General features: G+C 34.8%; 2 protein-coding genes across 2 annotated transcripts; both read right to left on the bottom strand.

Annotated features, from left to right (window-relative positions):
• Positions 1 to 882: 882 nt before the first annotated feature.
• Positions 883 to 6,104, bottom strand: LOC148302141 (uncharacterized). The gene is made up of 2 exons (XM_088272041.1): positions 5,964 to 6,104; positions 883 to 4,616 (listed from the first exon to the last, which is right to left on the bottom strand). Exon 2 carries the CDS (start codon positions 4,600 to 4,602, stop codon positions 3,349 to 3,351), a length of 1,254 nt encoding a protein of 417 aa, XP_088128167.1. The 5' UTR covers positions 4,603 to 4,616; positions 5,964 to 6,104; the 3' UTR covers positions 883 to 3,348.
• A 6,613-nt stretch (positions 6,105 to 12,717) lies between these two features.
• LOC148302142 (zinc finger autosomal protein-like) lies at positions 12,718 to 14,661 on the bottom strand. Its single transcript, XM_088272098.1, has one exon. It carries the CDS (start codon positions 14,619 to 14,621, stop codon positions 12,834 to 12,836), a length of 1,788 nt encoding a protein of 595 aa, XP_088128224.1. The 5' UTR covers positions 14,622 to 14,661; the 3' UTR covers positions 12,718 to 12,833.
• Positions 14,662 to 17,131: the final 2,470 nt, after the last annotated feature.

Consider the following 17,131-nt stretch of genomic DNA (forward strand, 5'->3'; position numbering starts at 1 on the left):
TTCCATTCTCCTCACATACGCATAAAAAGGAGTAGAATAAAAAAAAATTGAATTAAATATGAAAAAGTCCAACATACTTCTTTCATATAGTTTCTTCTTTTCCTAACCCTTATCTGCACCCAATGGTGCATAGGGCATACAGAAGTAATGTTTTCTTGATCGTTTAATACACGGAGGAAAGGGGATCAGTCATCCGCCATAGGAACCAGTCCAGGGTTATTTTAAATAAATATTTTACTTTAATATATTATTAGATTAAAACCAATATTTCTAGCTTTTCCACTTTATTTTTATTTGACCAGCGACCAGGTTTCGTCGTTACCGACATCATCAGACCAGTCTGATGATGTCGGTAACGACGAAACCCGGTCGCTGGTCAAATAAAAATAAAGTGGAAAAGCTAAAAATATTGGTTTTAATCTAATAATATATTAAAAATGCAATTCCATCACGAAGTGTCAGTGGATAATATAAATTTTACTTTAAAATCACTCATATTTATTGTGATCCTCATGGGAATCGTTCATAAAAATAAAAATAAATTGTAATATATACCCTCGGCACGGAAACGCCACATTACCGTAATATGTAATTTGTAATTATGTATGTATATGATGATAATAAATAAATATAAATAAAACAATTAATCGCGTTTAATTTTCATATTCACCTTGAATTGTTTGTGGATTATGTAAGCAACATCCGGTGATCATACTGAGAGTGCTTCCCGTATCTTTGTTTGCACCACTCACGTTTTGGTTTTGGTACATAATTATTCCTTTTATTTATCTAAAATTCATGTGCAGAAAAGAAATTAGTACATTGGCGGGCTTATTGCTAAAAAGCAATACTTTCTAACCAACCAAAAACAGTCAAATGATATTTTATTTATTTATTTTTATTTATTTATTTGGGAATTGTACAGCCTACATATAAAAAAATTATATGAAACAATAGTTACATTGACAATAATAAAAATGATTAAAGAAAACACTTCGTTTTTTACCACTTGAGTTTTATTATAGACTACATGTTTCAGAAGTTAAACTTCCATCATTCAGGTCTGTATAATGTATTATACAGACCTGAATGATGGAAGTGGTAAAAACGAAGTGTTTTCTTTAATCATTGTAACATGTCTTACCACAAAGTTAATGCCGAAACAATAAATAAAATAACAATAATAAACATTACATTACATTAACAAAAAATAGTTACGTTAAAAAAAAGCCAATTAAACAATTCCACAATTATGTTATAAAACTATTAAAAAACATTCAGAGATTAAACAAAAAAGGGTATTATATAAAATAATAGATTTAGCAGGAAGGAGAAGGAAAGGAGAGGAATTAATAAGGGTTCTTAAAGGATTTTTTTATATTGATAAAAACGTTTGATACCATATTATAGCTTTTTGCAATCAGAGGGTAGATAGTACTTGACGTTTAAAAAAACATAAACTACAAATTGACATTTAAAAAAACATAAATTACAAAAGATGATAAGGAGGGCAAAGGAAGAAGGGAATTTAGGGAAGAAGGTAGAGGGAGGAGGTTTGATGAACAGTTAGGAATCTAATGATAAATAGTTATATTATTTTTTGACATCTCATCAAAGATGAAGAATAATATGGAAGTCTGGGCTTTTACGAGGCTGATGGCCGTCATAGGCTGGTTTAAGTTTGGTTTTTGGAGATAATCCAGATTTTGTGAACAATTTGGACACACTCAAAATGTTGTAAATAAATAGTAATGTCTCAGGCGTTTCTTAAAAGTTGTTAGAGAAGAATTATTTTATTATCCAAGCGTTATAGAAGTAAAAGTTTGACAGCTGACTGATTGAATAGATATTCACACGCGTGCCATAGGTTCCTCCCTGTTACATATCGCTCACTCCTTTCAAGAGCGTCATAAATCAAAAATCGTCAATTTTCAGTTGTGCGTGTTTTCAGTATGCCCAGAAAATGTACTATATCCCAGCAAAAGAAACACATTTTTAATTTAATATTTACCCGCTACTGGGCAGAAAGTGCTGTTTTTGCATTTTGAAGAAAAGGTATAGTTTAATTATTTTTTGAAATATACTAAATATTTTTCAAATGGAGAAAAAACCTTCAGGTTTTACCTAAAAAGTCTGTTGCACAGTAAAAAGTTCAAAAAGTGGCTTGATATTTATTTTTAATACATTGTATTATATTTTTAAACTTAAAAAACGTTCTCCTGAAAAATCAAGTTTTTTTATTTATGACGTTCTTGAAAGGAGTGAGCGATATGTGCTAACAATAACTGCTATTTTTAAATATTATTAAATTTTAAATATCAGCAATACTTGTAAGTAACTGTATAAGGACATTTTACAAATATTGAAGTCTTTGATAATGTTGTTATAAGACGAAACGCGTCACGTTATATATCATTGTATATACAGTGGAACCTCTCATAACGAATAATTCGCATAACGAGCAAAAACAACTGTTAACAAGTTCACTGTCACTCCCTTAACGAGTGACATTTCGCATAACGAGTTATAGAGAAAAGTAAAGTCACATTTTCACGACATCAACTTGTGAGCCGGGACTTTCGCGCCAGTCAAAACAAAAATGTTTCGCTTAGCGAATAAAATTCTGGAACGAATTATGCTCGTTATGAGAGATTCCACTGTATTATAAAATAAAAGTAGAATTCGATCCAATTAATTTTGTTTTATTTTGGATACATTACCAAAAAAATATAAAATGGAGTTCTACCAAGTAAGTAAATTCAGATTTTTAATTAAAGGCACAAGTCAAAAAGTATTCATGTCGGGTTGTGGTCCCGTGGTTAGTGTCGCGGACTCTTAAGCCAGAGTTTCTCGGTTCGAATCCACTCTACCCCAATTTGATACCTATTTCTATTAATGAGCCGCTTAGGCTCACAGAAATAGTATGAAATTGAAATATTTGTGAAATAAAAACACAAATATTTCTATATAATTTATATTTGAAGCACTAACTTTGTGATTTTCCATTTTATAATTAAAATGTAACTTTGTTTTGAAATCACTATAAATATTTTATTATAACTTAATTATGATGTCTACCGGTTTCGAAACTAACCGCTTCTTTATCAAGACTGATTAATACGTCTTGTATTAAGTATCAATCAGTCTTGATAAAGCGGTAAGCTTCGAAGCCGGTAGACATTATAATTAAGTTATAATAAAATATTTATAGTGATTTTAAAACAAAGTTACATTTTAATAATAAAAATATTTCTCTTTATAAAAAAGGCAGAATCATAGTAAGGTCGGACGTTTCCGTTTCCCGTCCCTGATCTAGGCAAAATCGTAGATCATATCGAGCAGATTCAGTCAATTCTGAAAGCGTTTGTTTCTGTTTTCAGTAAACGAATGAAATTCGTTCTCGAGCAGTGGGTCTTTGATTAAATCCCCGAAACTCTTGGCATAAAACTCCAGGTCTGATTTCAGCTTCTTTTCCACGCTTTCGAGCTGGCTGATTCTGGTCTGGAGGCAGTTGAATTCAGAAACGGGCAGGCACTTTTCCCTTCCGTGGTGGTGGTAATGATAGTCTTCGTGGTCGTGCGAGTTCCTTTGGGTAACGCAGGACACCCTGGCTTCTTCGGTGCGAGTAGAGACGGACGAAGAGGAACTCTCTGAAATGTTCATCTCGAAAACCCTGAAAGTGCACGCGTTCAGTTTGCTCGAAGTGGTATTCAGCTGTCTTTTAAGCTCCAGGATCTCCAATTCAGAAGACGCCTTGGTGCTTATTTCGATGCTGTTTTTCAGCTCCAAGCAGGTCTTTTTCGCTAAAGCATCCGATTCTTCGAAGATCCGCACCAATTTGTCTTCCGTTTCTTTGACGACGTCGTGGATTGAAGCTTTGTGGAGATCGCGAGTCGAGCATGGATCTGTCTTTAGTCGGTTGAGTCTTATGAGTTTCCCTTGGCCTTTCGAAGTCCTGGTTCCCAGAAGCAGCTTCTGGAGGCCCCCTTGCACAGCCATGGCGGTGATACTGTCGTCTCCGTCTACCTTTTCGGCTTGGATTTTACCGTCGACGATGTTCAAAGGATCTATTGTGACCGCGAACAGGAACCCTGCCCTGATGTCCTTTTTGTCGCCTCGCATGAATGTCAGAATGAACAGCCTGTTGGCATTCACGTCTAAAACTATCTGATTCGAGCTGTACTCTCCGGTCGTGATAATTTCTATCTCTTGGCCTGTTTCATTGAGCCCGACGTAGGTTGTTCCATCTCCCACATAGTACTTATTTCCGTTTTTATCTATGAATTCTCCCCAGGGCGGGATGATCTTTTTAACCTGTTGACTTTGGAAGGTCTCTTCATCTACGACATGCGTGTTTGGGCCCTCAGTTACCAGAATACGGTCATCAATGTACCCGATCCTTTTGATTGGAGTGGGGAAAAGAATTGCCATGTCACAGGCATAAAAATCCCCACAAATCTTGACTCTGCTGTAATCGCATTCTCCGTTATCGTCCTCAGTGAAACAACTAGTAATGAACTCTCCTTTAGGAGTAATTACGATGCAGTTGACAGTATTCATAAACAAGGCGAGGATGAAGGTAGCCCGCATCTTGAAAATCATTTTGTTAACGGTTTCTGTAAAGAAAAAGATATTATTCGAGGTTTTTTTTTCTTCAAAAAAACTATGCATGTGGGTGAATTTATTTGTGTGTGTACATGGTAACCTTCCACTTTTAATATTATGACTTGGGGATACAGAAGTTGGAGCATCGTCCTCAAAAGTGTTCCGCAAAACAGCAACGGCAATTATGTAGAAAAACAGAGTAGCTTTAAAATGGCGTATAACATGAAAAATATGCATATAATAATGATGTGGACTAAGGAAAACTATAAAGCTGTATACTTTTCAAATATCGCTCATTCCTTTTAACAACGTTATATATATATTTTTTGCATTTGTAATAAGTTTTAAATTAAATTTTAATTGTATTTGTATTAGTTTACGATGAATGATTAAAATTATTTATATAAAAGAAAAATAAGCAAGAAATTGAAAACGATTCCATAATCCAGTGTACTTTATATAGTATAAGAATTTAACCCCATGTATGAATATTATCGTTGTTTCACATATCGCTCACTCCTTTCAACAACGTCAAATATCACAAAACTTGATTTTTCAGGAGATAATTTTTAATGTTTACGAATATAATGAAATGTCCATTCGCCAGGAACTACGCTTGGATGGCTTGTCTCTGGCCAATTTCTGTACCCGACGGATTCTCCAGTTCTTTGGACACGTTGCGCGTGGCAACGAGGATAGCCTGGAACGACTAGTTGTGATCGGTAGCCTGGAGGGAAAGAGAGGGAGAGGAAGATCCCCCACACGATGGACCGATCAAATTAAGGCAGCAGCAGGCACCTCAGTGGTTGGAGCGCTACGTGCAGCGCAGTCAAGGGATAACTGGAGAAGAGTCATTGCTTCTGCAAGGGTCACAACCCTCAGCAATGAGGATTAAGACGGAGAAGAAGAAGAAATAATAAAATGTATTAAAAATAAATATCAAGCCACTTATTGAACTTTTTACTGTGCAACAAATCTTTTTAGGTAAAACTTGAAGGTTTTTTTCTCCATTTGAAAAATATTTAGTATATTTAAAAAAATAATTAAACAATACATTTTCTTCGAAATGCAAAAACAACGCTTTCTGCCCTGTAGGTAAATATTATGTTAAAATATTCCGCTTTTGCTGGGATATAGTACATTTTCTGGGCATTCCGAAAACATGCACAAATGAAAATTGACGATTTTTTATGTATGACGTTGTTGAAAGGAGTAAGCGATATGTGAACCTTATTTTACAAATGACCTTCGTAGCTTGCATTTGACATTATTTATAAACTTCACCTTGACTAGGGGGAAAAAATATCTTTAGTGATAGCACTTTCAGAGTAACAAATATTGTCATAGTATTGTCATACCTCAATCTCTGTTCTTCCGAATCCGTCTTGTCTTCAGGGCAAATAGGATTTAAAAAAATAATAATTAGCTCTTGAACTCTTTGAATCACAAGCCTCTTGACACTGTGACGGTCAAGGTCCTTATGTGGGGGAAGATGCCCCCAGCTCACAGGCTTGGTGACAAGCAAACTTGTTTTAATGGTGTAATACAGGGATGGCGAACCTTTTTGAGCCCGGGTGCCAATTTTTTTTCTCAATTTTTTACATTTTTTTATGTAATTCTTTGATTTTGCCATTAATAGGTACTTAATTAATTTTTTCGATGTATTAATGCTTTGTTTATATAAAAAAAATTAAGTTACGCAAATATTTGATATTTCCTGATCCCGGCGTTTCTTATTCTATCTCGAAGACTCTTGTCTGATATGCTTCTTCTTACCCCATGGTAAAGAAGTATGTTGGACTTTTTCATATTTAATTCCACATTTTTTATTCTACGCGTTTTTATGCGCATGTGAGGAGAATGGAACCATCCAGACTCCCTTACATTGCACTGTATGACCAACCGCAAGGTTGACGACTCCCGGGCAGACCACCAAAGATATGGATCGATAGCTAGGAATCGACATCGCAGGAGGCTAATCCCTCTTAAAAACAGGCCACAAGGCCTACAACAAGATGAAGAAGAAGAAGAAGAAGAAGAAGAAAATGTTTGATAATATTATGTCGTGTGCCAAATGCCATGGAAAAAAAATGCATCAAATATTTGTGTAACTTCAGATTTTTTATATAATCAAGTCATTAATACATCGAAAAAAATAATTAAGTATTTACTAGTAGTAAAATAAAAGAAATCAGTAATTAAAAATGTAGAGACCGCGAAATCTCATATAAGTGAGATTTTTATTGTTAAATGCTACATGCCATTTTTTTATATCGGGTTCATAGCTGGTAGATTTTAATAGAATACAAGCAGTACTAAATCGTCTATTTAAATGGTCGTTTAAATATATATATATATTTTTTAAACACTATTTCTAAAACGATTTTCTTAATTTTTTGTATTATCACTTTTTTTCTCTTTATTCGCATGACATGTAAAATCGTCTCGGTTGCCACAGGTTCGCTATCCCTGGTATAGAAGGTATCCCACATACTGGAAAATAACCAGATTTGCAAGTCCGTGGATCTTGACCTCATACAAGGATGGGGAAAAACAAAATTTGCGCCCGTGTCATGCTTACTCCTGCCATGGGCGCGATGTTGTGAACAAAACGGGCGCAACATACATACACTGAAACGCATCAAACAAAATTTCTTTTTTTATTGAAAAGAGAAATATTTACGTTTTTACTAAGTAAAAAAAAAAATTACATCTCATCAAAGATGAAAAAGAATATTAAATAACTCCTGTAATTGGAGATAATCCAGATTTTGTGAGTAAGTATTTGGACACACTCAAAATATTGTATGTTAAAAAAAACACTTCAATTTCATACTATTTCTGTGAGCCTGAGCGGCTCATTATTAGAAATAGGTATCAAATTGTGGTAGAGTGGGTTCGAACCGAGAAACTCTGACTCAAGAGTCCACGACACTAACCACGCGACCACAACCCGACACTTCATTCACTTATTATCTTTGAGAACTTTGATAATAACTAACTAACTAACCAACAATCGTTATTTTTTGACATCTCAACATAGATGAAGAAGAATATGGAAGTCTGTACATTTATAGGGCTTACGACAGTCATAGGCTGGTTTAAGTTGTCCGTGGTGTAGTGGATAGTGTGATCGATTCCCAGGGGGGGAGTAAAAGTAAATTTAAGTGCTTTTACTCTCGATTATTGATTTAAAATTGCCCTGGACTGGTCCCTGAAGCGCAGGAGTGATCACCTTGCCTTCATGTAAGTAACAATCAAGATAACATTGCGTGAATACGATGCAGCGCCGTATGCACCACTGGGTTCGGATGAGGGTTAGAAGTAGAAGAGATAGTAATATTTATTTAATATATAACACTGGACTGGTACCTGAAGCGGAGGGTTGATCACCTTTCCTTCATGTGTTAATGATTAAAATAACATTGCGTTTGTATGATTCAGTGCCCTATGCACCATTGGGGTACGGATAAGGGTTTGAAGAATATATATAAATAAATATCAAAATCATTAATAAATGCCTTGAGTTTTTTTAAAGATTTTTTTAAAAGATTTTTTTTGACTAATCGCTAAGTGACACGAAGTTTATTTATACAGTGATGGTAGAGATATTCTAAAACAATTTTTTTGACTGGTCGCAATTTTTTTTTGCATTTTGACAACCCTAGTTTTATTGCAACCGAAGAACATCATTTTAAGTTATTTTTTTTATTTTTAGAGTGAATTTTAATTTCAGTTAGGTACACAACACCTGCATACGTACAGGGTCATAGAAAAATAATGCCAACATTTAAAAAAATATATAACCTGACGATGGAATGATTTTCCGAAACCGGTATTCACAAATAAGTGTTTATAAAAGTGGTTTTACACAAAGTAAACAATAGATGATAAGGAGAGTGTTTTATTACCATACCACAAAGTTATTAATGCTTTTAATATACAAAATGATTATTATTTTTATTGTGTCGTACTTACGTTCCACTATATTGCTGTACTATATTATATTCTATATCGCTCACTCCTTTCAAGAACGTCATAAATCAAAAAAAATTATTTTTCAGGAGAACGTTTTTAAAGCTTAAAACTATACGGCTGTCCAAATTTAAAACACAGTAAGGGACATTTTTTTGTAGTACGTTTTTTTTTCATTTTCTAGTAGAGTAGAGTCTACTTAGTCCATAAATGCAAAAAAACGTACTACAAAAAAAATGTCCCATACTGTGTTTTAAATTTGGACAGCCGTATATAGTACAATATATTCAAAATAAATATCAAGCCACTTATTTAACTTTTTTCTGTGCAACAGATCTTTTTAGGTAAAACCTGAGGGTTTTTTTCAATTTGGAAAATATTTAGCATATTTGAAAAAATAACTAAACAATACATTTTCTTCAAAATGCAAAAACAACACTTTCTGGCCTGTAGCAGGTAAATATTAAGTTAAAAATATGTCGCTTTTGCTGGGATATAGTACATTTTCTGGGCATTCCGAAAACGTGCACAACTGAAAATTGTCGATTTTTGATTTATGACGGTCTTGAAAGGAGTGAGCGATATGTAAGGGCCTTACAGGTGTATGCACCAATAAATAAATAAATAAAATATAGACTAAACATTTGTCCGCCTCCGTAGTGTAATGGTCAGCATGCTCGCCTACCGTTCTGGAGGTCCCGGGTTCGATTCCCAGGGGGGTTTAATAAATATAAGTGATTTTTTCACTCAAATATTTATTCAATATTACACTGGACTGGTACCTGAAATGGAGGGCTGATCACCTTTCCTTCATGTGTAATCGATCGAGATAACACTGCGTTTATATGAAGCAGTGCCCTATGCACCATTGGGGTGCGGTAAGGGATTTATTATTAAACATTTGCAGAGCGACGAATGGTGCACACATCAAAACATACTATAGGTACTACAAAAAAACTTATATTTTCCCACACATTTTAAGATTAAAATTGAATTACCTCAAGCAGTTATTATAAATGTTGGCATTATTTTTTGATCAGCCTGTATTTCGTTATAACAAGTAATGCAAATAAGGAAAAAAAACCGCTATGTTTGTTTACTAAAAAACGGGTTTATATTGTATTCTCAATATTATTAATATTTAAAGCATTTACTTTGTGGTTAGTCATTTTTACTTTTTTATTTTTTTACAAAAATGTTAATAAAATTAGTATATAACCACTCACCGAGATTTTTACGTCTACCGGTTTCGAGACGTACCCGTCTCTTCGTCAGGACAATCACTAACACAGCATGCAAACAATACTACCCTTCACCACCATAGCACCATTTACACACTCAAAACTACACAAAATGTCTAACACAGTTATTATGTTAATATGTAATGTCTAACACAGTTATTATGTTAATATGTGTTAGACATTTTGTGTAGTTTTGAGTGTGTAAATGGTGCTATGGTGGTGAAGGGTAGTATTGTTTGCATGCTGTGTTAGTGATTGTCCTGACGAAGAGACGGGTACGTCTCGAAACCGGTAGACGTAAAAATCTCGGTGAGTGGTTTTATACTAATTTTATTAACATTTTTGTAAAAGAATAAATAAGGGTTTATATTGGTTTGAACATAGAAATATGCTTTAACTATAGGATATCCAAATATTTTATGAATAAGGTAGTTTAAAATTAAAAAAAAAACACAAACATGTAATGGCTAGAAATGAGGATAGAATAAGACAGAATCGCAAAATTGCGTTATTAAAAAAATATCAAGTAATTTTTTTTTCTTTTATCGGTCATAGCCAATCTGTACATAATATATACTTATTATTTTTTGACATCTCATCAAAGATGAAGAAGAATATGGAAGTCTGGGCATTTACGGGGCTGACGACCGTCATCGGCTGGTTTAAGTGATCACTTTACACACGTGTAACATTCACCAATTCTACCCATTATTGACAACCACACTACTCAAATTCTTGGAAGTTCTATATATATGTACCAATTAAGAAACCTTGTTCTTGAATCACTAGAACTTCACTAGAGACTATCTATCTTTGATGAAATGTCAAAAAATAATATGAAAATAACTCCTGTAATTGGAGATAATCCAGATTTTGTGTACAAGTATTTGGACACACTCAAAATGTTGTAATGTATACTTTATGATAAAATAAAATGTTTTCTCTTTTTAAGTACATTATTTATTCGAAAAGTACTTATCTAAACAAGGATAAACATGTAAAAAAAAAGGAATTATTCATTAGCCTGAATTTTTAAAATTATTATTGCTTTATAGTCAGGAAGTGACATATTTCGGATATCGATATGGTCCGTGAAATCTTTGCCGAGGTTTTGCATTTGGTGTATAGGAGTATTGAATCCAGACACTGTCTGGCTGTTATTACAATAAAATTTATGACGGTTTCTTGTGTTTCTGTTCGGAGTGTAAATATTTATCATTTTCAATAACAAGGGACAGTCTAAAATAGTATTTGAAATTTTGAATAAATTAATAAGATCAAATAATTTTCTCCTATTTTTAAGTTATTTTAACGTTTCTGCAATTTACAGAAAACCCAATCAAAAAGTGATGAAATATGAAAATGGATACTTTCTTATCGTTCATTTAAATGATCAAGTAACACACATTCATTCATTCTCCCTTACTTTACCCATTAGAAAAGAAACAATAGATGCCTAAAAGTCTTGTCGATAAGAAATGACTGCCGGGAAATTTACATTTCAGAGAACTTCGCACTCCCCCCGGACAACCACAGCGTAGTGGAAGGAGCCGTCAACCAGCATTTCCTGATACTTCTATGGTTTCTAGTTGAATACCACTTTAATTTATCAGAAGGGAAGCAAGATGAAAGCGGATTACTTTTAACACAAATTTATTTAGTTCTATCAAATTACAATCAAGAAAATACTTAAGGATAATCGCGTGACTCTAATATGAGAACAGTTGAAGTACGTGTCGATCTGTGGACGAGTGGCGACGAAGTGTGGCGGGGTCGCTCGTTTCGTTCTTTTCTGGTCTCGTGAAGGTAGCTCGCTACGTTGAGCTTGAGTTGCCATATTCGATGTACATTATATGTGTAGGTTGCCACACTTCATTACATAATTTAAATTCATTTACAAAAAATGCAAATCTATTATAACTTTATATAAAATCGTGCTCTCAATACAAAAAACCTTTGTAAAAAATATTTTTAATATCATACAATATTTAAATTCACTCAAATTAAATTAATTTCTCAATAAAATTATATCAAATCATGGTTATCAACTCCTGCCTTCTTTTATATATAACATAACAATTTGTATAGCCTCTCACCAGTCTGATGATGTCGGTAACGACGAAACCCGGTCGCTGGTCAAATAAAAAAAGTGGAAAAGCTAAAAATATTGGTTTTAATCTAATAATAAATTAAAAATGCAATTCCATCACGAAGTGTCAGTGGATAATATAAATCTATTATCGTTCATTTAGTTATGATAATCTTATAGTAGATCATTTAGTTATGATGATCTTATAGTTGTCCGCCTCTGTGGTGTAATGGTCAGCGTGTTTAGCTACCGTGCTGGAGGTCCCGGGTTCAATTCCCAAGGGGGGTGAAAATAAATATCAGGGATTTTACAATGTAATATTTATTTAATATTACCCTGGACTGGTTCCTGAAGCGCACGAGTGATCACCTTGCCTTCATGTAAGTAATGATCAAGATAACACTGCGTCGGTTCGTTGCAGTGCCCTATGCACCATTGGGTGCGGATAAGGGCTATAAGTAAAAGTAAAGTATAGTAGATATAAATGGTTAATTATAACTGTTTCTGAGGGTGCCTTAGATCAGTGTTCCCCAAAGTGTGTGCCGCGGCACACTGGTATACCATGGTGTTTAGTTGGTGTGCCGCGGAAAAAACGTCCTTTTTTAAAGATAACATCTTTATAAACAATTACTCAAAATTTTGATCGCCTACACTCAGTTAAACAGGCTCACATTTCGCATTAAACATAATATGTTATTTATGTTTTCGCTTTATATTAATTTTGATTCAATATTACCCTGGACTGGTACCTGAAGCGGAGGGCTGATCACCTTTCCTTCATGTGTAAAAGATCAAGATAACACTGCGTTTATATGACGCAGTGCCCTATGCACCATTGGGTTGCGGATAAGGGTTTTATTATTACTATTTCACAGAAATTCAGTAAGATTGTTGCAGTCTTAATTATCTCAGCTAGGAAGCACTCAAGAGTCTGTTTTCAATTCGTGATTGGCGAGTGCATGCCGCCTCAGATCGGAATTCCGGTAATAAGCCCTCGAGCAAATTTGGCATACAAACGACGCGATCTTCGTGTGGAACCGGGACACGTGGTAATTCAGCATACTCTTCTTCGGAAAAGCCGAAGTACAATTGTCGTACGAACACGCAAAGTTCATGCTTTGGTTCTGGTGCTTTTTAACGTGTCTGACGAGATGTTTTCGTTGAAAGAATCGTTTGTGGCAAAAATCACAGCCAAAGGGTTGCTCTCCGTTGTGTCGTTGCATGTGTTTCTCGAGATTTGAAAAGGGTTTCTTGCAAATCTCGCACTGGGTCGTGACAGTTCCCGTTTGCCTTTTAGTGTGGATGTGATTTGTGAAGTTAGTTTCTACACTTTGCTGCTTCGAGTGCCGGGTTTTGATGTGTTGATTCAGGTAGTAAGTCAAGGCAAAAGCGGCGCCACAAACGTGACAAATTTTATTCTTGGCCGTGTGCATCGCGACAATGTGTCTTCGGAGGTTTTCTTTTGTTTTGACGGTCGCATCGCACATCTTGCATTTGAATCGCTTTTCATCGACGTGCGATAACAGATGAACTCTGAAGTTGGTGCGGGACGAAAAGAGCTTACCGCACATGTGGCAGAAGTAAGGTTTTTCCCCGGTATGTCGGGCTCTTGTGTGATCTTTCAGGGAGGAAGTTTGGGGGAATCGCCGGGGACAGAACGAACACGCGTAGGGTTTTTCGTTTGTGTGCGTTCGTAGATGAATCACGAGCGTTCCCTTTCTTTTGAACGCCTTTCCGCAGTAATCACACATTACGCCGCCGGGGATTTCTCTGCTATACTTCAACGTCGCGTCTTTTCTTCGCTCCTTAACCTTTTTATCCTTTTTTAACGTAGCTAAAGTATTCGTCCATTCCTTGGGATGTGATTTCTTTACGTGTGAGTTTAACGTTCCCGACTGAGTGAACCGTTTATGGCAGTAATTACACTGGTAAGGCTGCTCCCCGGTGTGTTTCCTCATATGAACGATAGAAGCGGATTTATTCTGAACTACCACACCGCACACCAGACATTTCAACATGTCCTTTTTGAGGCCGTGCTCTTTGGATTTGAGTAATGCGAACTTCACAGAATTCTCGTGTTTCTTTTTAACGTACTTCAGTCTGGAAAAATCTTTAAGTTTAGAACGTTTGCCTAGTTTCTCACTAGAAATACGTCTTCTTAAACGAGATACGGATTTCTTATTATCTTGATGGTGTTCTGTATGACCTTCGAGGGGCGTACCACGGGCCGTGTCATGTCCATTTGAGTATACTATTGCATATGTATCACATGGCATGCAACTGTCTATTGATATATCGTCTCCATTAAACTCTAGATCTTCCTGTTTAATATCGTGTAAAAAATTATTCTTCTGATCGTCTTTGACGCACTGGAAAGTCCCACCACTAATAAAACTTAACGGTATATCTTCATCGTCTTCATCTTTAACAGAAACGGCGTAATTTTTACTTAAATCGGTAAAATTCTGAGCATTTTTAAATTTCTCGAAAGATATCCTCACTTTTGAAATAAACTTAATAACTATGTTCAATTCCGCGAGGCAAGAATTGCATATCAACGATGGGAGGTTATCTTTTTGCACTAAATTGAAACCAGTGTAATCTTTGATCATGTCGCAATATGACGTCGAAATATCATCACCGTATAATGAAACATTGTTATTTGCGTCTAATAAACATATGCGACACTTATAATAATTTTTTTCAAACATTTTTTTATTGTCAACAAAAGTGACAGTTCCGACGCTTTTATTTGACAGCTGACAGTTGAAAATAAACAAAATAGTTTTATCCCCGTTTTTCTTCTTCTTCTAAATAAAAGTATGAATTTACTCCTTGGCTCGAGGCTATAAACATATTTTTTTTCTTTTTCTCTTTACAATTTCGGTATTTATCGTATCGTAAAAAGAATTTTAAATTGTAAAATAACGTTCACTGTTAAAATATATTGCATGCAAATGTGTATCTTGTAATAAGCATTCAAACATTTTTTTTCTTTCATTTGTGTAGAATGGCATATTAACATTTATTTTTTATAAAATTTACTTTTTTTTAATTATTCGAAATGCTCTCAAAGTTTAAGACACTAACAATGTGGTATTTTTAGAGAAATCATTTAAATCTTTGACAAAGAAAATATATTGTAATCATACAGGACAAAGTGACCAAGTGCATTTTTTATAAAAACGTGATCATTGACTATTTGATTTCTTACTAGCTAAATCATATCATGAAAAAACCGCAAAGCGAATTAAAGCTTGGAAGTTTAATATAAAATGACAAACTGCATTAATGTTTTTTTTCTTGTCAAGCAAAAGTGACCTCCTGAACATTTTATGTTTTGTTAGTTGGTCACTTTTTCCTGTGCGACTACGATACAATAAAAAAATAATGTATATAAATAAATTTTTTCCACCTGGAAATAAAAACATAAATGTAACAATATATTGAAGTAGATACTTTGTTCAATTACCAAATGTTTCTGTTATTTTTTTTTAACTGGTAGTACCAAAACGATAAAATCGATTTCTGGTACCTATGGTTAGAGATGGGCTACTTGTAATTTAATTTATCGATATAGTATTGTGAATACCCATGGATGAATATTTTGGTTTTTCCCTTGAATCAACCCACATTTAAAAAAAAGTTAGGAGCATAAACAAAGTGGAATTTTCATTCTCATTCAACCTATTTAGCCTTTACACGGATGTATTCTATGAAATATTAAACAAGGCAATGCGGGTTGCTCCATAAAAGAAGGGAAGGTGAATGCCATCTCATAGCCATGACACCATCGCAAGCTAGCTTATACAAACTAATTACCATTTGTGAATGCTTTTCCATATAATTTAATGCCAAAAATGCAAGATAGTTGTGTTTCAACCCAATAAATATATATTATAAGTACCACCAGTATTTATGCATGGCCAAGAATTTAAACAGGTAGATGACTACAAATATTTAGGACATATCATACAGAAGTATTGTACTAATGATGAGCATATAAGATGACAGTGCCAAGCCCATTGCTTGCGGTCTAATATGTTGGCATGTCATAGACTTACTCTTAAAACCTAATATTTTAAGTTTAAACAAAGCTCAGAAAAATTTACTTACAATATCAGAAACAGAGCCCTCATGCAGTTACTCCATCCCTAGGTGGTATTTTTGCTTTGGCATACATAACACACTGGGATGGTCTAATAAAACATCGAATGACATGTTTCCAGAAGGGGCAAATGAAAAGCTGCAGCTTCAAATGGCTGCATTAGACTTCAGTATTGCAATTGTCAGTTAGTTGATCTGCTTTCATCATCTCTCCCGTAGTATTTATAAATAAATGATCAATTACACTTTTACTTAAAGTTTCCCTTTTTGTAAAAGTGTAATTGATCATTTAAGTGTTTTTTTCTGTTTTAGTTGTTGTTTCTTATTTTGTTTTATTATATTAAGCAGTTATCAATCACCCAATACGATGCAAACTTGCAATCAATAATGAAAGCATAGAGGAAGTTATGCAATTCAAGTATTTGGGTGTCGAAGTGTCCAGCAGCAATTACCTCTACAATGAAGTAAGAGAGCAAGCAAATAAGGCCTCTGCTGTAGCTGGATGCTTAAAAAATTTTGTATAGAGAAACAAATACATGCTGAAAGAGAGTAAGGTGAGGATCTATAAAACCTCCGTAAGACCGATCCTGACATACGGCACGGAAACAAGAGCCGACACCGCGAGAACAAAAAGCCTTCTTAGGACATCGGAAATGAAGACTCTACGACCCATTGCAGGCCTAACACTTCGCGACAGAGTAAGAAACTCGGATATAAGAAAAATCTGCGATGTTGAAGATGTTGTGCGATGGGGAAGAGAAAGAAGACGTTTCTGGAGAGATCAAGTGAGAAGAACGAGTTCGGATCGAGTGGTGAGGGTGGCAGCGGACAGCAACATAAGCGGGATCAGACCCCCAGGAAGACCACCTAAACGATGGAAGGATAGCTGGTCTTCCACCTCCCAGGAGCGACCCGAGAATGACAGGACCTAGTCCTAAAAGAAGAAGAAGAAGAAGTTTTCAATCGATTCGGGAGATTTAGTACTCACTTAATGAATATAGTAATGATAATAATTATTTATTTTCCATCTAAATGCTAAACGCAAAAATCACATCGATGTTTCCAAATCGATTTTACCAGTCGATTCTCGAGTCATTGGTCATCACCCCATCCC

The sequence above is a fragment of the Brachycentrus maculatus genome, unplaced genomic scaffold (genome assembly GCF_059751285.1).
Source record: "Brachycentrus maculatus isolate JH-2025_06_01 unplaced genomic scaffold, ASM5975128v1 h1tg000475l, whole genome shotgun sequence".
Taxonomy (NCBI): domain Eukaryota; kingdom Metazoa; phylum Arthropoda; class Insecta; order Trichoptera; family Brachycentridae; genus Brachycentrus; species Brachycentrus maculatus.

Bases quoted from the DNA above. Each gene is read 5' to 3' on its own strand.
- LOC148302141 (XM_088272041.1), bottom strand. From the start codon at position 4,602: ATGATTTTCAAGATGCGGGCTACCTTCATCCTCGCCTTGTTTATGAAT.
- LOC148302142 (XM_088272098.1), bottom strand. From the start codon at position 14,621: ATGTTTGAAAAAAATTATTATAAGTGTCGCATATGTTTATTAGACGCA.